General features: G+C 35.5%; 1 protein-coding gene across 1 annotated transcript in view; it reads left to right on the forward strand.

The window, feature by feature from the left end:
• The window catches only part of dlp (glypican dally-like), a 109,240-nt gene extending 85,646 nt beyond the window's left edge, over window positions 1-23,594 (forward strand). The window contains exons 3-11 of the mRNA XM_076124102.1: window positions 4,188-4,311; window positions 6,157-6,267; window positions 11,199-11,355; window positions 14,072-14,234; window positions 14,448-15,029; window positions 15,276-15,432; window positions 16,637-16,824; window positions 17,295-17,429; window positions 17,744-23,594. Of these exons, the coding sequence (XP_075980217.1) occupies window positions 4,188-4,311; window positions 6,157-6,267; window positions 11,199-11,355; window positions 14,072-14,234; window positions 14,448-15,029; window positions 15,276-15,432; window positions 16,637-16,824; window positions 17,295-17,429; window positions 17,744-18,081 (1,955 nt within the window). The 3' untranslated portion in view covers window positions 18,082-23,594. The remainder of the gene's footprint in view (window positions 1-4,187; window positions 4,312-6,156; window positions 6,268-11,198; window positions 11,356-14,071; window positions 14,235-14,447; window positions 15,030-15,275; window positions 15,433-16,636; window positions 16,825-17,294; window positions 17,430-17,743) is intronic.
• The last annotated feature ends 129 nt before the right edge of the window (window positions 23,595-23,723 follow it).

Here is a 23,723-nt window from a genome sequence, read left to right on the forward strand (position 1 = left end):
ATGGTACGGTTACTCTTAGACGATTTGCCATTTCCTGCTTATGTAACTTTGGCAATCAAAACGTCGACGTTGAACGAGATCGTTGTAAGACCTCAGCCAAAGAGATAAAATTTAACCACATATCACTATACCGCGATAATAACTTAAACATTAATTCATTCATTTCCGTCAATATGCTTGAGAAGTTCTAAATCGAATCTACTTGTCTTGATTTTTTCACTAACAGCAAGCTCCAAACATACTCCATTCCGCATGATTCAAAGATCACGCTAACATTTTCCAACGCTAGTAATTCAAATAATCGCAAGGCATATACCGTTACACAGTGGCAAGGAACCCTCTCCCCTCAAGTACTTACGCTCATACAGAGGACGTGCTCCTCCACCACTCCGGCCTCTTTTGTTCCATTGCACTATTGATTTGAAAGAATTGCACCGCTTTTACCTTACCTTTTTGTTTACTACTTGCATTTGAGGATATGAAACTTTAAAAAAGATTTACAAATGAAAGATTTAAATGTTTTCTTTATTTTATTAATGAATTTGCTACTTTCTGACATTTAAATAGGTATACTTAGTCAAAAATCTATGCAGTGTAATAAACCTTCTTGCACTTGCTTAATGTTTAAAAACATTCTTTCCGAAAGAAAATGGACACAGATTAACTTTTAATTAATTGTGTAGTTAACAGGAAAAGTATTTCAACATGCCGCAATTTAAATATTTTAAGGGACGACAATATTAAATCACCTTTTTATTAACTTTTATAACGCAACAACAAAACGCGTCTAATTAACGCGTCGATAAAAAAAACGCGGGAATTAACGCGCTAAATGGCGGCCATTATGGCGCGTTAAAAAAAAGTAAGCATATTTGTGAGTGTAATCGATTTGATACTCGATACTTTTCAGTTAATCGTCAATGAATGTGCACAGCAAATATTTCCTTTTTCCTACATTTCACGGTATTTACTACCGATTATGCTTTCAACGGACAAACTTGCCGGATTTTTTAAAGGTTTTTCGTTTTGGTAAAAAATGGCAGGCGTTTACGTAAACTGTTGATTGATTTATTGGTATGGACTTTAAAATGAACACCTACATTGTAGTTATGATAGCATGATTATGACTTAAAAAATATGTTATCTATTAACGGAAGTCAAATTGTAGTAAGTAAGCTTTCTTTATTATTAATTAACTGTATATTTACACCGACAATACTATTCAAAAGTACATTTAAAAAATAAATAACCATAACGTCATTTGACTAATGTAAAACAGACTGAATTGCGAAGTCGTGCCCCAAAACCCGTACAGACTCCATCACGTAAAACACGAATAAATCACATAGAATAAAAGCCCACCATTACATCTAACGCACATACATAAGTCTATATTATTCAAATGTATTTCAACCGATTTATTTACAATTGCTATACGTTTGTTTTTCTAACGCAACAGTTTTTGCACGCGACAGAAATACGATGCAAAAAATACTAAGTCAATGAACTTTGGTATCGTGTTGTCACATGACACTTGGACGCATATAACGTGCAATTATTCTAATAGAACAAAAATGCTTGTAAAATGGTTGTAAAACTGTTGTAAAATGTAAACAATTCCCGCTATGCTTGCAGTTTTATGATTGACGGAATGTAAAAAGTGCCGCGCATCAGTAATCGATGAAATTCATTTTGCATTGCAATGCAGATGTATTCTAATTTAAAACTGTTGTTTAATTCCTTTATCGATTTATTTCCTGATTCGTTTACATACAGACAACAAAACAGTGTATTCACTTTGTGGAATAGTATGGAATAAAGAAATTGATGCGGCTTAACTTTGTAATACATCGCCGAGAATCGTAAGACGATCGCAATTCTTCTTGATTCTTCTAGTACTAGCTAAAAGTATCGTGATTGTTATTAGCTGCTAGTCGAGGCAACTACTTACACTAGTTCAGTAAGCAAAGCTTGAAATTCAGTCAATTGTGTTGTAAAACTAACTGGAACTACTAAAATACCACACACATTCTCTGTAACCTGGCTCACCAAATAGCAGTTTAACTGTTGAACTACAATGTCTACAATATAGTTTTCATAATCATCTCAGAAATTTTCATTGTTTGATGATCTCTATATTATTATTATTCGTAAAACTGCAATTGACGCACCACAATATCCTGTACCCTTGGCACGTTTACAAGTTTCTGAAGAAATTCAAAGTGACTTCTTGAAAGTATAAGAAATATATGCTTAAGTTGTTTGTATTCTGTGAAGCCGAGCTGAATGAATCGCCTTCGTGGAATAACGCTGTAAACAAAGCCCCGTGTCATTGCCCGAAATAGTTTACTATTGAATTCGATGTAATTAGAACATTTAGGTGTCTTAGTGTTTGAAAGTACGATTTAAAAAGGGCTTAAGAGTTATTGTACGTAATGTGAGATATGCCGTTTTCGAAATTGTACATTTAAAGCTTAATATTTACTTGACGGTAAAGTTAACATGGTCAACACCGTCATGTTCCTTCGAAATAAATTTGATCAAAAATAAAACCAGCGATGACGGTTAAATTACACCTTGCATATGCTATAGTCTCTAGAAAGTGGCAAGCAGGGAAGTATTTTAATTGTATAAAATATTAATACAAAATAATTTATAATATTTTAAACCATAGAAAGTTACACAATCTCTTCTTTCCTCATTCACTCATTTTTCCTCCTTCTAACTCGGAAAACTTCGGAAGATCTTTACGCATAGAATTCCAAAGTATCAGCTACCTACATCATCGATACTCCTAATCATTACTTACAAATCCCACTATCATAACAACCAGTAATTATAACAACCTGCTATAAAATCTAACGATATGATTATATTCAACCGTGACATAACTTTACAGCGCCATTATAATAATAGTATATAGGAGCAGACAACATCTGCTATTAATATTTTATATACGTTATCGTTTATGTAATACGACTGTTTAGGAACCTATAGTTCTTGTCTGTGACTCCGTCTGCGTATAGTATAGATATAGACTTAAGACGCGAGTGAAATATTTATCGAAATAAATTTAGAGGTCTGTATGACTTTAAAGTTAAATTAGGTGGTTAGACTTGATAACTTGATTAAAGGTCATGATTATTGAAAAACAAAATCTAAGTTTTTCACGCTGCAAGGACTTGTTTCGGGAAATGAATCTGCAGTTTTAAGGCCTTAAACCACAATTAATTTTATTTCAAATCTATTCAGGAGTTTCAAGTTAAATAAAGGAACACATCTTAGTATCAATCAACATTTAAAACTTAATGCTCCTTCAATTATATGAGATTACGAGTGAATGATGAACGTAAATACAGACTGATTTACATAATTTTACAATATTAATATCTGAGAATATTCTAAACATATTAGCTATTTTAAGTGTCGGATGATCAGCCATGGAGATTCAGCTAAATGTCGTTCACCCGTGAGATCGGGCCCAGACATGCGAACGACCTTTCTGCTAGAACCCTTCAATGTTTTCTATTTTAACTCTCTGTGACCTGTGAACGTCGCATTTTCTGAATTCGCAACATTTTGTACATATGTGAGAAGAATTTAATCAAATAATACCGAGGGTTAAGTGAATAAATGAAAATTACTTGAACTATAGCGTTTAATCTTCATATTTTATGAACACAATTCAGCTGATTTGAGTTACCTACCCTTTTGCTTATAAATTTTGTTATTATTACTAGGATCATTATATGCTCATTTTATTTACAAAACTTTTGGTAGCGGGATGAAAATTAAACTAGTACATCCTTGCCCAGGATTAATACAGACAGAGACACATAGCTAGACTAATATGGTACACAGAATTAAATACTTAGGTACTAACTGAAAATAATATCGATCGTCCCAAATGGATTTTTGTGTCTCTGCCTGCCCCTATTGAAAAAAGGCGTGATATTATGTATACGTGTCTCAAAATAACATACAAGTAAAAAAAGGAAAGGAGAAACCTATTTGTCTTAGCTAACATTTATAAGGAAAAAGAATATTAAGCTCAGTAAACACGTATAAAACGACCAAACTCTCACAACATACGAGGAACTTGTAACAAAAAACTTCATACTCTAATCGACTAAACTTTACCTATAATTTTCATAACATTTTCTATACGTATTTTTTTTTTGTTTCAGAATTCTTCAGGCGGTTGCTGAAGCAGTCGCGCGAGGAGTTCCACATGATGTTCAAGCGGACATACGGCATGATCTATGAACAACACTCTTACGTATTTGAACAGTTGTTTGAACAACTTGAGAGGTAAGGACTTTAACATAGTTTTTTACAACATTTTTTGCTCTAGGAAAGGGGAAATTACTCCATGTCTTCACTGATGGAATGTTAACAGTTGTCTTAAACGTAAACAACTAGGGTCTACTTCAACAAAAAAATTATATAATAAGTTCAGTTCTTCTCCGATGAACATTTAAATCGTTTTTTTTTAATTATCTATCCTCTTCCTTAACCACTTGTAAGGACGTGTGCACGAGAAAGTATTTTTCTCATTTACGAAATTACATTTTTATGCCTGGGAATAGACTCATTGATTCTAGCTATGAGTGACGTAAGTCGTAATTGGTAATGGATTTCGAAACACATCGAAACATGACGGTGACGTCTCTTAGTTACTTCTTTCCCGTGGTCTCTCCCAAAATCTTTTTCGTAATCTTGCTTTTCTTTTAAGCACTAACAAAATTGACATTATATCGACATAGCAACGAGCACATTTATTCCAGTGATCCACACAGGAGCAACTGGCGTAACAGTTATTCTAAATCTAGGTTTCAAGGAAACAACGATTCGTCATCGTACTAACACTCATTCATTGCATCAACTAAACGTTCAAATTACTCACGTATTCCGGTAATACAAAGTTAAACTTATTTATTTAGTGGTTTAATAAAACCGTTCATTTAGAAACTACTTCTTTATGAAGTGGCGTTCTATCTTCTCTGTCTACTCCTATGAGAAGTAGGCGTGATTTTATGAATTCGTTTCCTTATCTCCTTTTTTAATACGGGTCTTCTTTTCTCTTTGAATACGCGTGGGCCTAATATCGCCATGTTTTGGATAGCTTAATGATTGTAGGGCAGCCTAAAAGAGCTTTAAGCTTAAAGCAATATTTCCTTATAACGTTTTCCTCCTCAAGTCAAGTAATTCATTTGACTATGAAGATAGAATGTCAGATATTGTATGCATTCAGTTAAGTTAGTTTTATCACCTTTTATTATGCATTGGTAAGCTTATCAGATGTAGGTATATAATGGTAGTTCATACATTTGCTGTCACTTTATCAATGCGAAGGTTATCCGATACTCATCTTTCAAGTATTTCCTATATAACCTTGTTTTATGCTATGAAGCTGGCCCTTAATCGTGGAAGTCAAATAATTGTTTCTTTAGTTTATTATTGCCGCAAAACTTTGCCAAAGAAAAAACGTAATGTCTTAAAGAAATGAATGGATAATATAGTATTATAACTCCAAATCTCTGGATTACGATGTTGAAGTCCGATGAAATTTATGCAAATCCTGCTTGGAACGGCTGCCATAACAGAGCGTGATCTTTTCCTTTTTATTATTTTTCAAGAAAAATATATAAAACTGTAGCAATGACTCTCCGCGCATTTTTTTTATAAAGTCGTTTAAGTTTTCTTGAGGTATTACTTATGTGACATATTAATTAACCAGCTCCAAATGATACTTATTTGCATTAACAATTCAACATTTTTTCTCATTATCCGTTGCTAACTCATTTTAGTTCCGAAGTTACAAATCGTACCTTAATTTCCTTCTTTATAAAGTTTTTTTCTCCTTCTATAACCTTAACAATTTTACTTACCCTGAAACCTTATTTTACTGAATGCAACCATTCTTCATTAGAAAAAGAAGCCGTTGTGTGATCTACGTTCGTTTTCTTTAAGAAGTAAAAAATGTTCCCGTTCTTAAATTGTAGATACCTTAAACTGTATTACCTTTTACTCAAAGAAAACATAGAATATTCAGTGGAAGAACGTCATAACACACCATACCGTTACACCAACTTAAATCGTTTATATTAAAAGCTGTATTATTTCCAAGTGTATAATACCATGTTATTGTTTCAGTTACTACACGCGGGGCGACACGAACTTCGACGTGATGATGGACGGGTTCTTCAGCATACTGTACAACAAGATGTTCACGGTACTCAACTCACAGTACGAGTTTGATGAGAAGTGAGTATTATCTTACATGGTGTTTGTAAATTGTAATATTTTATATATTTATTCAGGTACACTGTACTACAAATACATTGCACAAGGTGGAAAAGTTTATTTAATTGACCCATTAAATATCAAAACTCACATTACCCTTACGAAGTTTTTGGAAATACAAGGCTTTTCATAATAGCGGTTGTCTATATTGGTGCAAATCAATACTAATAACGATAAATAATAGTATATGGTATAATGCTTGAAAAAAAAATCCAGCTAAATTAATAACAAGTTAGGAACCAGTTGGTAGCTCAATAATAGGGTTACAAGGAATCGCTACTTAGGAATATTTTTAGGGCTTACTTTGTACGATATTTAAGCTTAGTGATCACATTACTATGTGACTTTTTAGGAGACTGTACCAAAATAAGATTATTAGCATTTAATTGCAAGTATTCAAAATACCTAGTATTATTTTTCAATCTAGGCTAGTATGAGTAAGTGATTTTGTCTTATTTCGTTAAGATCACCAAAAAGCTGATGGAAACTCTCGTAGTCCTATGCTTAATTCCGTCTTCATTAATAGATGCTGTAATATTACACGTCTACTGTTCCATACATAGTAGTACTCAACATAGTAGGAGTTATGAAGTTTATAGGGCGGTTGAGTGTTATACGGCCACTTGAACTCGCTATGATTTTAATGAAGTGTTTATAGGGGACTTTTAAAACAGTGTTAATTTGTAACGCTACTGGTGTTAGTTATTGAGTAATTTACTTAATCAAGAAATTATTTATTACTAGGCCCGCCTATTAACTCGCCTAGATTATTTTTTCTTTATAAAAAACGGTAGCATCTTCGTTTCTGAAGGGTTTGATGTATAGTAATGTTAAGTTTCAGCTATCGGTTCAGCAGTGTAATGGCGAAATCATAAACAAACACATAGGAACGAGTATATTGTTTAGTCTACAATTATTAAATGAATGAATTAATTTAAATCAAGCTGTCTACATATCTAGTCACAAACGTTAGCTCAGCTGTTTAGTTATTTCAGAGGTTCTCAACATTGTCGATACCATTTTTTGTACCAGTAACAATTCTCGTGGTTTCAGCTATTTGAGTGTGATTCATTGGTAAAGGCATTGAAACCGCGTAAATATTTTCGATATAGCTTGACAATATTGCATAGCAATCTGTTATCTACAATAAGGGCCCACTTTTTCCGAAGCACGTAGATTGCAAGATGGCCAACATTTATGAACTGTTCGCGCTAGAAGTGAATAAACTCATAAACCGATTGCCGATCGGGGAACACAGCTGACTATGAGTGCCTTTTCCGTGTCAAGTAATTAAAAATCCTGTAAAGCAAATTTCTGTTACTATCGCCTGTCGATAGCTATTGAGAAATTTTGTATAAAAATCGGCGTCAGCGCCTCTGCCGGATGCCGTAGGAACTATTTTGGCAGTACATTTTAAATATCAAACTTTCGATACTCAACAGTACCGACTGTAACACAACTGACTTTGAGTGCCCTTTCCGTGTTACATAATTGACAATCCAGGAATAAAAAAGATTGAATAAAATCGATCAATAAGGTATAATGCCGCTCCAAAGACTATTAGTAGTTCGTAAAACACAGGTTGGCAACAGCTGCTTTAAATAAAGCTATCCTACCATACGAATGTGTCACATTGTATTATTTTAAATGCATTTTCGTCTCAAGGCTTCTACCATATACAATAACTAAGTTGCAATGCGTCATAATATTTCTATGAAGTGATAAACGTAGGCTTTGTACGGCTGAAATGATGCGTTACTTAATTTGATGAGACGAAATTGTTTAAACAATTACGTTGGAAAAGGATATCTCCAAGAGCTAAAAGGTTTCATGGTTTTGGTTTTTAGTTCGTTCGTTTGGCGAAGCAAGATGAGGTGGATGAAATTAGTGACATACAGGCAGGTACGGACAGTATAAAAAGAGAAATTGGGTCAAAAAAGACTTCTAAAATGGTTAGGTGATATCAAACGGATATGGGTGTCTAAACCGTCAATCAATCAACAATAAAAGAAGCCCTAGTAGCAGAGTGTTTCTTCTTATGTTCTTTCCAGCTAATGTAAATAGTGTAGAGATGGAGATAATTTTTATTAAGAGAGTCGGATGCTGCATTTGGCTTACATGCAGCATTTAAACGTATCATTCAACTGCAGAATGGATATAAAATAAAAATATCATTGCCCTCAATCCGACCCGTTAGTCTGTTAGCCATTAGTGAATTTATCCCCAATTTAAGAACTAGAGTCCATATAAAATCTGAATTGGTTGATAATTCCCCACTTCCCATAGACTTGTTGATCAGACTACCCTCAATTCTAAACACCAAATCAGCACACGCAATAAAAGCACAGTGTAACACAGTGTCGTTAGCTGGAAAACGTCCGTTTGTTTATAAAGACGCGTCTATAAAACACTTATACAGACAGTTTTAGTGTTATGAACACGTAAACAAACGATTAGAGCCGATAATAGGGCATAAAGTGTAGTGAACGCGGCGATAACGAGTGGTCTCGCTAAAGCTTTGTAGGGCTATAAAATACAGTTATTAATAAGCGTTATGGAGTTTTAGTGAAGGGTTGGAGTAGACACAGTGCGGGTTTGTACAGTGAGAGAGTGGCAAATAGGGGAGTTCGGTAGACGAAGTTTAGTACGTATAAGTATAGGTGTCGCCAAAAAACTTCACAATTTCCCGCGCGACGGCGAGGGCGCGTTACGTATTAATATTTTATACATTAACTAGTCTGAAAAAAAAAACTGAAAATAATGAGTAGGTACTTTTACGTGGCATAGTCAACCAAACAGTTTTAGACTACTTGTCAGCCTTCCGCGCTTATACTTACATATTATTTTCGTATCAAGTATTTTGTTGTTTGTTATTATATTAATAATGGTTAAAACTATAAAAATCACTGTATCAATATGAATCTAGCAACTCATTAATGGTAAACATTTCAATCTGCCACTATAACTTATGCGCGAAAAACTTCGTATGTAATTTTCAGCTCTCTCGAGCTACTTTCAAAATGTTTAACACTCACTCACTGTACTTATTTCCACTGTATTCCTTAATAAGGTCGAAGTTTATGAAGGATGCGTAGTTAATATTTAGTTAGGAAACCTCAGTACAAACAAACTATGGTAAACAATAGGCATATCAGTTTGCGATCTTTGTCTACGAATATGGAACAACATGGCCTTATGAAGAAGAAGGACGTCTCGTGAATCGTGACGTCATAGTTGTCTAAATGTACTTTAGTTTATAAAGGCCCTTTTTGAATAGTCTGGATAAAAAGGAAAGGTCAACAGAAGTGACATAACAATTGTAATGTCACTTCTGTTGACCTTTCCTTTATATTCATAATAATATGCCATGCATTTTGCTGATTGATTTTGAAGACAAAATATTGTCAAAAGTAAAAGCTAAAAATGACCAAAATGACCATTATCGAATTAATAACCAACAATTACTTCACCACACCCAATTATAATAATTTCCTATTTATTTATCCCTCCCATTATGAATGAGTAATGACGTACCTGACCTGACCTACTACTCTACTACCGTCCTAGAATCGTCCCTGAAATGTCAGCAACACTGTATACAAGCCACCGGCAAACATATAAGAAACGATAGCGAACGAACCACAATGTGAGAGAGTTGAAAAGGAAATATATGACGCATTCAATGGAACGGCAAATGTAAAAGAAACGATAGTGGAGAATGGGTCTTAAAGTATACTGAGTTAGGTCATTTCATGTTTATGAATGGTTTAGAAGGAAGAGAAATGTTTTCTAGTGTTTTTATAGAACTATGTATACATACAATGTTAATAAACCAACAAAGCTGGCCAAATTGTTTTCGACTGAAAACATGTATGATGTAATGATGTCCGCAAAAGTGACTACCCAATATGGTGCACCCTATACCTAGACAAATCATTCAGAACCTTATATTATCGTAGAATAAGCCTATTTTCCCCTAAACAAAATTATTATAAAAGAACTTAAGACCGCAGTACCGTCTGTGACGGAATATTTTCGTATATAGCAGCCTTTTTGGACTAACTTTTCTGGAAAAAAAATTCAACGCCTTTTTTTACGAAGTATTATTTTCTTTTGTTTTTGTATATCGATACTTATCCAAACTGGTGAAATCGATCCTTAGTACAGTAAAATTATTTTCGAATTCCCTTCCTTCAACAACAAGCCACAATAACTAGAAACAGAAGTCTCACATAACTATGATTAAAGACTTTTGTCAGCTTACAACAACGCTTCTATAATCTGAAGGTTGATTAATGAGTACAGTGTGAAATATCGCCTATAAATTCGGGAATATGTTCGTGCTGAGATCATGCGCGTATTGGTGTGTGACGTCATGTGACCCTGGGTGTAGGGAGCGGCGAGCATAAGAGTATTATGACGTGATGAGTATGTTAGAATTGCAATAAAAGTATGAAAACTATGTATCTGTGGACGGAAAAGACTAGCTTTTAGTTGAGGAATTGAACTAGTTAAATTGTATGGAGGTTAGAATCCAAGCGACATAACTCTGATCCCCGTTTTGTATTCCATAATTCGGTTCTTATGAGACTAAGGTACCTTTACTTCTTTCTATTTTACACTGTTTTGTAGATCGAAGATACCATTAAGTTTAGAATAAAGCTATTGTCTATGAGCCTGGTGCATAGCATATAAGCAATTATATGAACACTAAAGGTAACGGTTGTGATAATATATTTTTTCACCGTCAAAAAATATTTAGCAGAAGCAGAAACACTGTATACACATTGTAATAGGTGTTGGTGATAGATTCTCCCAAACAGCTACTTCATCTCTTACTTCATAATACGACTTTATCCTCAAGTAATCTAACGTAATATTTTTTCTTTCAGATATTTAAAATGCGTGAACGAGCATATGCGTGACATCCAGCCGTTCGAGGACGTGCCGAACAAGCTGTCGGTGCAGCTGCGAAGAGCTGTGGTCGCCACCAGGACCTTCCACAAGGCGCTCAGAGCTGGAGCTGATGTTGTTCGCAGTATGATGCAGGTAAACCATGAAACATGGGCTTTTGAACCAGAAATATCGAAACTATAAAATATAGCTAACTGAAACGAACAAAACATTTATTTCTAATTTATGGTGGACTGAAAGCCTAACCCCTCCCTGAAATTCGGTAGACCACCCTTGCCCAGCAGTGGAACAATAATGGGTTTAAAAAGTACAGTGATATTAATCTCGAGTACTTCTGTCTTAGTGATAGTATTTTGGTACTTTCATATTTATTGCAAAATTCGGCTCTTCTGGTTTTGAATACATCGATTTATTTCATTAATTAGTATGGCTCAATATCGAGTATGTGACATTTTGTGGTTCAATTATCGAACAAAAATCGTGATCGATATATTCCAGTAAATAGTGCCTTAAATTACCTACTTTACAGACGAGCTTCTGATGAAGATACTGTATCAACCATTCAATAAAAAAATCTTTTGAACATTATCTAGGTATAAAGAGACCTAAAATAAGATCGCTATGACGTATAGGTTTTTCTACTACACATTCCCATTATACTAGCCAATAAAGCGGTTACGATAGCTCCATACACCACGTGGTATCAAAAGCTTATCGCGTGACTAATAATCACGAGAGACTGAAATTCCCTCCGTACGTATGTATGTATAAATAAACTTACCGAATTTCTAAGTATTTCCCGGGAATACCCAAGATAAAAACATATTATTAGCACATTACTGTTGGGCTTTTCTAATTTATATAATAATGCTAACAAAAAACTGGGCTACTGTAACATAGTAGCCTGGAGCTCGATCAGGCTCGATGATATTTTGGACTAATATTGTAAAATTAATGCGGGTGTATTTTGGACATCTCTAACTTCTTCTTCGGATATAACAGACGAGAGGTTTTTACGCAAATATGTTATAAATAAAAACGTATATGAAAGAAATAATGTTACGAATTCGTTTGATAATTTGAAATATTACTCCTCGGAACCATTAACTTTAATTACAGTACCAAGAAGTTACCACGTATTAACTCTAGACCAGACAACAATATTCAAACAAGCTTTAATTGTTCAATTGTTAACAGTAGACAGTCTCATTAAATGCAATCCTAAATCGTCCACACCCATTCCCGTGTGATAATAATTGACCACTCATAATATTATATCATCACTGATTAACGTTCCCCACATATAAGGCTTTACTGTCGCACACTTCGCCAAAACTGTTCGTGTATTAATTTTCTCAATGCCACGCGAATCATTGGCATGCTAATATAGTATAATCAATGCGAATTTATATTCCACTCGTATGTAACCTTCAACCGATGTATAGTTTTAGAAAATGAGTCAGTTTTGTCGCCAAACATTTGTCGTTCGTTGATCTCTTGGCGCCAAGACCTTGGTTGTAATTGTCCGTATTATCTGAGCTGATTTATTTTTATTTGCTCACTTCAACTGTAATGTTACGATTCATTGTTCTTTCAATTAACGTTTGTTGCTACTTGTTATGACTATATCGTTCTACTTGATTTGGAATGAATGGTTTCTTCATTGATGTGCCTAATATGGTGATTAGCCCCCTTTATACACACACTCTATCGCTCGTTCTTAGGAGCGTATAGGTGATGCCAAACAACTTGAACACAAGAAGTTATTTTAGAAAGCAAACTAAACGTAGACCCAGTGCAGAGGACTCTCAGTTGACTGTTCTACCAAACAAGCGATCGAAGCGCTATAGCCCTAGCCATCGCGCTCTGCTATTCTTTCAAAGCGGACCTAGAAATCGTTCCCTATGATATAGCGAAATTGTTCAAGTTATTTGGCGGCAACTGTACAGGATTACGCGCGGGAAAGCAGTGCGGTTTTCGCTCGCGATTTTCTTCGCGGGCTTGACAGATGAGAGCGGCACCTGGCCTTTCCTTTCCCCATACACGCGCGCTCTTTCACGCGCGATTCTTGTTTCATGCGCGATAGTGTTTGTGTAAAGGGGGCTATTATCTCCTAGGTTTATGAACATTCGCTCTATTAGTACATTCGTCAATTATAATCTAATGAAACGAGGACAAAAATAATTTTGCTGATCCAATAATAAAAATGATGTGTTTTTTTAGTTTAATATTATCGTGACGTTAGCAATAATTTTTTTACGACGTTTAATTACTTGTTTAAAACGCAATAAATCATTATGAATACGCTTCAATATTACCGATGAAATCTGATGAATCGTCATAATCGTTGCGAAATATTCACGAAGTTAGAAAATGTTAACATTCTTTATAACTTAAAATTGTCGATACGAAAACTTTTTAGGGAGTGCACACTGCGCAGCATCCGCAAATATCCAAAAATTACGATGATATAGAAACTATCTATATATCCATATAAATAAAAATGAATTAGCGAAATGTGGGTACACGCATAACTTTTGAAGAACAGAACAAAATTGGAAAATTATTTATTTAATATGTTCGATGGGGTCAGAATTCCCACGGGAACGGAATCACCAGGATAAAATACTTGGACGAAGTCTGGCTAGTCCGCTAGTTATTGCAACAAAGACTACATTGTTACACTACGTTGTTTACTAAACTTCTTCGACCGTGGTCAGCCCGTGACCACGGTTGATGCAATTCGATCGAAACGTCCTTTAAATAAATAAGGAATCCTATCCTAACCTTTAATTTCCAATCGCGTTTAAGACCCGTTGCATTATATAATAAACTTTTTCTTTTTCATTAGGTGCAAGTAACCCAAGAGTGTGTGACAGCGTGGGCTCGGCTGCGGTACTGCGGCAGCTGCGCGGGGTACCAACAGCCGGCGTGCACCAGGTACTGCCACAACGTCATCCGCGGCTGTCTGCCCGCGCATGCCGATCTGGGTGACCCGTGGGATGCCTATGTCGGTGAGTGGAACTTTACTTTTCGTTTTGAGTATGTAATACTTTTCAGTTTAAGAAACCTAAGCATTTAGAGATTGCTTAGTTTGTGGGAAACGTACAACTATCGTGCTTTGCTTTCTGTCGATCTTTTTAGTCCGGATTTTAACGAGTAAAGCGTAAGGAAACATACAAAATTGCTGACGACAAACGATAAAACAAAACCCATTAATATTTCAGATGCCGTAGACAAAGTGGCCGACCGTTTGCTGGGGCCATTCAACATAGCTATGGTGGTCGAACCAATAGACATAAAGATCTCCGAAGCCATCATGAGCTTTCAAGAGCATAACCGAGAAATATCGCAGAAGATATTCACTGGATGTGGCAAGCCAGTCCTTGGGGGAGGGGGAGGAGCCGGTCCGTTCTTCGCTCCAGGCAAGCAACGCAGATCCGTGCGCTCCATACCAGACTTTGACTGGCCGCAGAAACCCAATGATGTTGACGACTTCGAAATTGAAGGGTCATTTGAGAATCTTATGAATGGTGATTCTCTTATTGCTGGGCTGCGAACCCCTGAAGATATTAGGAAGGTCACGGAAGAGATGGCTCGTCAAGCCAAGTTGAGAGAGAAGTTCTTGGACTATATGAGAGGGAAGATTGATAAGGAGGAGTATGAAGAACATGAGAGGATGAAGCGTGACGCTGACCCTGAACCAGCGGCTTCTGGTACCATGGATATTGATTTCAAAGCGTTCGATTTTGATGAGAAGAAGGGACCTAAGAAGAAGAAGCCTTCTGTCAAGAATGAGGAAAGCCGCGGTAAGTTATCATTTTATTGGTGCTGAAGAATTAAAACCAAAAACTTTTAAAATTACTTACCAATTTTTTTTTTTATTTATATGTATTTCATTGTCAAATTAGAACTAACTAGTGACTGATCTTAACAATTTGAAAATGTTGAGTTTGTAATAAAATAAATATAAATCATTTCATATACTGTCTTAAAGCAGTCCGCTTAAATTATTTGTATAATTTAATCTAATATCATGAAATGCCACCTTCCAGGTTCAGAATGGGGTGGTCCAGCGCTGGAGAAGTTGGTCCGCGAGACTCGCACTCGCATGCGCAACACGCGTCGCTACTGGAACCACCTGCCCGCGCTACTGTGCACCTCCACCAGCGTCACCAGCTCACCTTGCTTCAATGGAACTGCTGTTGCCAGGTATAAAGACAAACATTGCTCTCTTTGCATGTTTTAAAATATAGCTGACCATTTTACTACACAGACTGCCTGTGGCGCAATGAATGAATGAAGTTTGTGTTCGATTCCTGGGTTGATCAAAGTAGTGTTGGTCTTTTTTTATTTATATTAAAATATTTCCCAATTTCTCATTGGTAGCCCGGGGTTTGATAACGTGCCCGATAAATGTAGACTATTGTAGACTCTCCCCCTATTAAATGGGACTAACATTGTTAATGGCTAGATGTGGGTGTATATCATACACCTCTACCCTGCTTCGGGTACAACTGGCGTAATATCATGACTGCTTGTGTATTTTTCCATTGTTTAATACATTTCGGCGATTTTTTTTATATTTGAAGAAAGTATTAACACGACAAAGTTATTCCTCGACCAAAGTTATCTAAGAATAGAAAAGCCGGCTGTAAAAAAATTATAATCAGTACACGTTCGGGATTTTCCTAGTACTATATCAAGTTACATGTTAATAGCTATTGTGTACATAAACTACGCACCCTGGTGTTTGACTTCTGACCCTTGTATAAACTTTATAGCGATAAAATATTTATACGACTCATAAAATTTAACACAAAAATAGAATTGACGTAATACGAATCACACGTACCTACACATCGATAAAATAGTAGCTCTTTATCGTTTTAAAGGTTCCGTACGCTAAGGGAATAAACGGGATCCTATTACTGTAACTTCGCTGCCTGTGTGTCATCAGACTGTATCTCATGAACTGTGAAAGTTCTACAGTTGAAATTTTTCTTGATGCTGCATTTCTTTTGCCGCTATAACAACAAATACTAAAATTTGAGAATCGAGTCACAGTCTATCCGTCAGTTGCACTTTCATAGCTAAACCACTGAAATATTAAAATAAATAAAAATAAATTTAACCCATTACTGTCCCCCTGCTGGGCAAGGGTCTCCTCCCGTAATGAGGGAGGGGTTAGGCCTTGAGTCCACCACGCTGGCCAAGTGCGGGTTGGGGACTTTGCATGCCCTCAATAAATGTATTAAACAAATTTTAGGCATGCAAGGTTTCCTCACGATGTTTTCCTTCACCGTTGGAGCATGAGACAATTATTTCTAATTCTAATTGAAATATTAATTAAACAAATATTTCTTTTATTACTTACTTATTATTTTTATTAAAAAATTCGTGTTTTTCCCTCCAGCTACCTACTAAACGCAGCAAGTGAAGGCACAGCGGGTCTGGCATCGAACCCCGAAGTGCGCGGTACAGCGAGCGCGAGTGCCGTCGCCGCGGCCGCCGCGCAGCAGGAGGAACTGAGGACACTCACGGCCAGGCTGAAGGACGCGTACAATGGAGTCGAGGTCAAGTGGCTGGACACCGATAGCAGAGGTATGTGTTAAATTTTTAATATAAGAATAAAAAGTCACCGTAATTTTAAACTAGATTATCTTCTATCTACATAAATAAAAATGAATCTCCGAAATGTCAAAGTCGGGCCAGGCCAGTTCTGAAAAAAATAAACGTAACTCTGACAAAAAGCTCTTGAAGAAGCCTTATATATTAATTTTTACACCAGTCTGACCTTTTGCTCAGCAGTGGGTCAGTCAACGTAAATTTTATTTTAAAAAATCTTAAAAATATAACCTAAATCTTATTTATGAATCTATATTTACATAAATCTGTGCAATTATCGACGATTCTGATCAGTGAAGGATTACCTACTATAGACACCCGACTAACCTATCGAGATAACCCCGTGCATACTCTTATTTGCCGTGTGTTCTTTTCAATGTGATTGAGGCCTATCAGTCTTATTTATTTAAATGAAATACAATCTAACATACTATTTAACATTGCAGACTTACAAGTGGCGAGCTCGTTCGGGCGCGACGTGGTGGAGGACGTGGAGTCAGGCTCCGGCTCCGGCGACTACGGCAACACTGACGGACTGCCTGATGATGATGAGGATAGGAGACTCGATGGCTATGATACTGGTATGTGTATTGGTATTATTGTTATCAGTGTTAGGTAGACCAAAGCAATAGCTGAATGGCGGCCATGGGATGGGCGAAGGTCACAAGGAAAGCCACCAACTAGATCGAAATCGAAAATTAGGAGATTTTTAGAGAATTATTTTTCAAAAAATAGTGTACAGAAGTTGTATGAAGAATATATTAATCAAGTAGACTATTTTTGATTAAAAGTCTCATTTTATTCTCTCAAATTTAGTTTTTTTACGATTATTGCATCATCGGGAAACCTTGTTATAATTTTTTAAATAAATTCTAATGAAAATCTATATTTCAAGGCTCCGGCGAGAACCCACCAGACCTAGAAGACGACACGACCGACCCTGAACCGGAGGCTCCTCCTCCACCGCCGCCAGTGAGCGAGACGCCCTTCGTGCCGGCCATCGTGGACGCGCCCAACACCAACAACGTGTTCGTGAGCGGCAGGAACCAGGACGACGACGACGAGCCGCTCGACACCTCCAGCGAGAGGACGGCGCAGCAACCGCCGCCCACCGACAACGTGGAGCCCGTCGCCGCCGCCGCTGACTCACCCTCTCTACACAAAGCTCTGTTCACGTACGCCCTACCCGTAGTGTGCGCGTGGTTCGGCACCATCGTCACCGACCTGTTCTAGAGCGCGTGCGGGTGAGGTGAGTGCGTGTGTCGTCGCGGCGTGTATAGAACTCGTTCGGTTTGTACATAACCTAGTCAGTGTGCGACGGCCCGGGGACGTTCAGCGCAGACGCGCTACTGTGATATAGACGGGTGACGCGAGTGTTCCGACGATAGACTCTCAACAAATTGTACACGTGCCTCGTGTAGTGAATTAATTTATTTTTTATTCTCGATTCCACCCTCTCTAAGTGAACGACAATAAGGGAGTATTTTTTATTCTGGCGATGATACGGTTATATTTTTATTTTATTTTTGTTTAGCGAAAATTGAAAATCAGCCAAATTTTTTTTATGTATTTATTAAATGATCTTTTTTCGTGTAAATAAATTGTAAATTATAATGAATTAGATAGTGAATGTATGTTTTATTATACGAGTAGGTATGTTTGTACGATGTTGTATATCTGTGGGTTTGCGCCTCAAATATTTTTATACGATACGAATAAATCAAATTGATGGAATTAATATTTCATTTATGCAAACCGCTGACCATCTGATGGTTTAATCCTACTTTTGTTCGTAACAAACGATGAATGAGAATACGTAATTATATAAAAATCATTTATTAGTTGGAACGTTCAAAAATGCAATGGCGCCAAGTTTCTGGCGCGAAACCACAGACTGTCAAATTAAAAAAAAATGTTTAAAAATGTACATAAACTTTAGTCATAATTTCTATAAGTAAGTTTATAGACTGATTTGCTTTCTATTAATATTTTTTTACATATAAAATATATGTATTATTATTTCATTCGGACTAAGATACGACTAATCATTTAACCGACTGATGTAATGATAATTTGAAATATGTATACATTTTTTTTATTAAAAATATTTTTGTTAAAATATTTATCTTCGATTTTGGCTTCAGCTTTACTCGCTAAGTATATAGTTTAATTTGCAATGTATTGTCGAGCAAAGGTTATAGATAGAGCAATTTGTTGAACGACACATTGGCAAATTGAATATTTTTAAAATTAGATAAGTCACACCAGTGTATAATATCTAAGTGTTATTTCTTTTTATACGTAATGTATAGGGTGAAATGTCACAGCTAATTAAATAAAATTAAAATATATAAATATTTCACGGGCATTTTTGTGTCTAAATTAAAATGATTTGTTAAAATCTAAGTCATGTTTTTTCATATTTTCGGTGCATTTGTAAAAGCTGTGGCATTGTAACGCACAATTTCATATATTATATACCGAGCAGAGGAAGGTCTTATGTAATAAATAAAGTGTACAATTTTACACGTTTTAACTAATTTGAAATAATAAAACATTTATTAAAATTAGTTTGGTTTTTGATTTGACTTTTTCTTGCACGATACTATCACCTTCCTTTGTGCTTAGTAACATTATTCCTATTAAATACTATATACGTAAAATACTTTATTGAATATTCTAGTAAACACTATCTCATAAAAGAGCGAGACAGCACGATATGTCTATCAAATAAATTTGACATTGCAATAGCCAAAAAAAACTATTTAGTGCGAAGTTTTTTTTCTAATACTGATGACTGGATCGTCCTGTAAATTGAGGACGTCTTATTTTTTTTTTCTTACTTTAAAATGCTGCACGTGTTAACCACTGCCTTTAGACTAGATTAAAATAAATCTAAAACACTTAAAAACAGCATTTTTAAGTAAACAAAAACGTAAAACAATAAATAATTTATAGATTGAACGTAGTACACTCCTTCTTCAATTCACTTCTAACACTTCAGTGGCAAGAAGACATAAGTTGTAACACACAATACACCACTTACGACCTTTTTTTACTGAAAGCGTACCTCAACATCAATGAAAAAGAAGTTATATTCTCAGTAGAAAAAGGACTTAAGATACAGGTAATACATAGCTACTTATGTCTTTATGCCACTGATGATGTAATGAAAGGTAAAAATACGGGGACCAAGTTTCACTAAGATGTGCCATGTATTTAAGATTTAATTTTATCGCACAATTTGATAATGGCCCGTGTTTTTGTTCTTAGTATAATAATCGATAGTTTGATATATTGTATTGAGCGTTACTGAGTATCTTTTATTTTTAAAGATTTATAATTTGACTTGGGAAGTGTATGGTCTGTCTTTCTATATTTCGAGAGGTAAAAAATGACTATATCAGCTAGTATTTATTATTTCTCATTATGCATTTAATAGTCTTAGTGCCCGGATTTACCATTTCTGGATAACTATCAAACTGTAAGTAAACAATTTTACACATTTTAACTTATTTAAAATAATAAGACATAAAGCTATCTGATAGTTGACTATAGTTATCAGACACTTTTTCCAAACAGTGAAACTAGCCCTAAAAAGGGAAGAAAAGCTAGTAATCTGCTCTTAACTCAATACAACATATTGTACTGTCACATGTAAATAAAGATCTTAATCAATTCATTGTTAAACGGGTGTGTGAGCAAATTGCAAATCTATACTACCAATTAACACAACAGCTAAAATCAACTCTATGTCTATACTTACAAGGTGTATTTTAGCTTACCACCCGTGTAACAGTATGTAAATGTTTTTAGAAAGTTGTAGTTTTTTATACAATCTCATTATGTAACAGGGTACGGAACGCATGTTTCGTTTGACGATACTTACGTGCAAATTTATAAAACCTTTGATTTCCGCAGACATGACCAGTCGGGTGTAAAAACGAGTGTTGCAAAAAAACTGCTTTAATTCACTGCTTGAAACAGTTAACTGTATGAATTATGGCTGTTTGCGTTGACAAATGAAATTGATTTGATTTTTTAATGTCGATTTCAGTTTTCTTTCGTGTTATGGAAATTGTTTTAGTTCCAAAATGTCCCGATAGAGGCGCTGATAAAGTCAAAAAATAAAAAAAAGTTAGTTATTTTGTTTAAATATTGTTTACATAGAAGACATGTATTACTGTCTTATTACTGACAAGCATAAGTGCTCATTCACGTTGACTCGCGGGCGCGGTGGCGGGCGCGGTCGCGAAATATCAAACATATGGCGATGTACCGAAGTGTTCACGTACAAACCGTTCGCGCGGTCTAAGTCGCGGGCGAGCTAGCGGCGTCGCGCGCGGCCCGCGTGGCGCGCTCGCGCCAATATCAAACAAGTGAAGATGTTCGTGTGTGTTCACGTCGAACTAGCGGTGGCGGGCGCGATCCACTCGCGATGTCAAGTAAGATCAACCAGTTTGAGCCAGTTTGAGCCAAACGCCCGCCTGGCGGCCAACGTGAACACAAATCGCCACGTCCCCGCGCTCGCGACCGCCACCGCGCCCGCGAGTTCCAACGTGAACAAGCACTTAGCTAATTTTAACAACTGATGAAACTTCATAAAAGTTATTACATAACTTTTTAAACATTTCATGTGTCAAATAGTTTATAGTGTAAGTACTAAAACAATATACTTTACATAAAATAAAATCGGTCCAATTGATAACCTCTGCCTTTTTCAAAGTCGGTTAAAAGGCTATAAATCAGCAGCAACAAAGTAATTAACAACAAAAGAAATTAAACCATACCATGAATATTCGCAATAAATCAATAAATTTTACAGAAAAAAGCCCATAAATTGTACATTCGTATGAAAAACATCACCGGTGTCATGTCTGCGTGCATTATCGTTGAATATTATCACACAAAATGGCTTTCTTTTCATGTATAATTCCGGAAATATTTACCGCAAACGTTTTTATAACACCTTGCTCTAATATGGTTTCGATTGATATGCGAAGTGAAAATCGTTGTATGTATCGGAACTCGGAAGTTTTTTGCGACTGACAGTTAATGTAATATGTACTGACATTGGTTAGTTATAATGTAGTGTTTTATGAGGCGCTCATAGCTAGTTGCGTCATAGTCTAGTAGCGCTTCGAAGGGCACTTAAAAATTCAGTCCCGGTTTCTACAAATTAGGATAACAGTCGAAGTCATGTCAAAGGTCTTCTCGTCGTTTGAACAACTTTAAATCTAGGTTGACCACTATATAACCATACGATGATTGAATAAAAGAGATCTTATTAACTAAGTTCGGTAAGCAACAAGTCTATCGTATTTATTCTATATACTCTTGTTGCTAGTAATTAGTTAGCTAGAAATCTGTACTGGTTACAAGGGTAAACACATGAAACACACATAATGCGCAAGGAACGTGGATTATATTTGGTTAACAAGTAGGTATTTGGGATCGAGTTGTATTTTGGGTGTTTTGTCATTTTCGGTAATTACCAATGAAAAGAAAGCCACGTATTACATTATATTGTGTATCGTTTAACGGTTAAGCCATATTGGACTTATTGTATTAAATTGTATCTATCTTATATTCGCCATTGAATGGGAGTGAAAATAAAAAATAAAATCATTTGATGATTTGAAATGTGAATAAAAGATGTAATTTTCAATACAAATACAGTTTTGTTAAGTTACGTAACGAGTGTATTTTGTTAAAATACCATTAAAAATTACTTATTATGAGCCCAAATATGTAATTTTAAACATTTTTAAATGTTATCTTATTATCTTACCGAGAGCTTCAAACTTAGCTGACCTTAAATTAATTCTGAATACTCGGAAGCTAATAAGATTGATTTAAAGTGAAAAAACAGAGTCATTTTACTATCTACAAATTATATAAAAATAAACAAAAAAGTTGTCACCATATTAGTGCTCATGACTGTACTACTCTTTATGTAGTTAAATACATTTTTATTTAAATATCAAATCATCAAATATGTTCAATTTAAAAACTCCCATTAATTCGCGAATTCTTACACGTCACTGGTTTAGCGTTAAATTACAAGGCAAGTCTCGATTGTAATCATTTTAAATAAAAAACTGTTTGTATGGCTGTAGTGATATAAACGATGTAATTTGACGCTAAACAAGAGACGTTTGATAAACAATATGTATACTTTAAATGTAATTAATGTTGAGAGCGGACGATGGGTTGACACGCAGAGGTATGGGGTTCGAAGTCCAGGTCGACCCAAAATATTCTGTTAAAATTTTCTCAGAGATTTCCCGGTGTAAGTAAGTTTAGGTACACCTCTATATCTCGGAGAGCACAAACAAAAAAAATTTTGTCATGTCTTCTTTTTTATTTAACAAACTGTTGTCTTAATAACGTCGTGTAAGTTCTGGTTTAGTGTTTTGTCACTTTTAATCATTTTCAAACTTTTACTCGCCTAACCCAGTGCTATTTATGTTTTTTTCTTTATCTGAGTTCATCGTGGAAATTAATTAAATTTAATATGTAAACATTTCCTTGGTCTCTGCCTACCCCTATGGGAAAAAAGGGGTGGTTTTATATTATGTTTGTATGTAAACAGAAATCAACCGTCGTCCGCTCAGTGTGTGTATAGTTCAATGAAAACTAGTACGAATGCATGTATGTCGGTAGAATAACGGATTTTTATAAAGATATATTATTACGTAGATATAATTATCTGTACATAATAATAAAACTGATTACGTGCGTAATTTTATGTGTTTCATTTATTTATTTCCTTATTAATAAGGCTCCCGATGCAGCTCATGGCTAAGTAACAACCACCGCGCGGATCTATCTCTCGGGTTAAGTTGCACTTACCGAGGTTGGTAAGTGGATGG

This window comes from Anticarsia gemmatalis, chromosome 2 (genome assembly GCF_050436995.1).
Source record: "Anticarsia gemmatalis isolate Benzon Research Colony breed Stoneville strain chromosome 2, ilAntGemm2 primary, whole genome shotgun sequence".
NCBI classification, from domain to species: Eukaryota; Metazoa; Arthropoda; class Insecta; order Lepidoptera; family Erebidae; genus Anticarsia; species Anticarsia gemmatalis.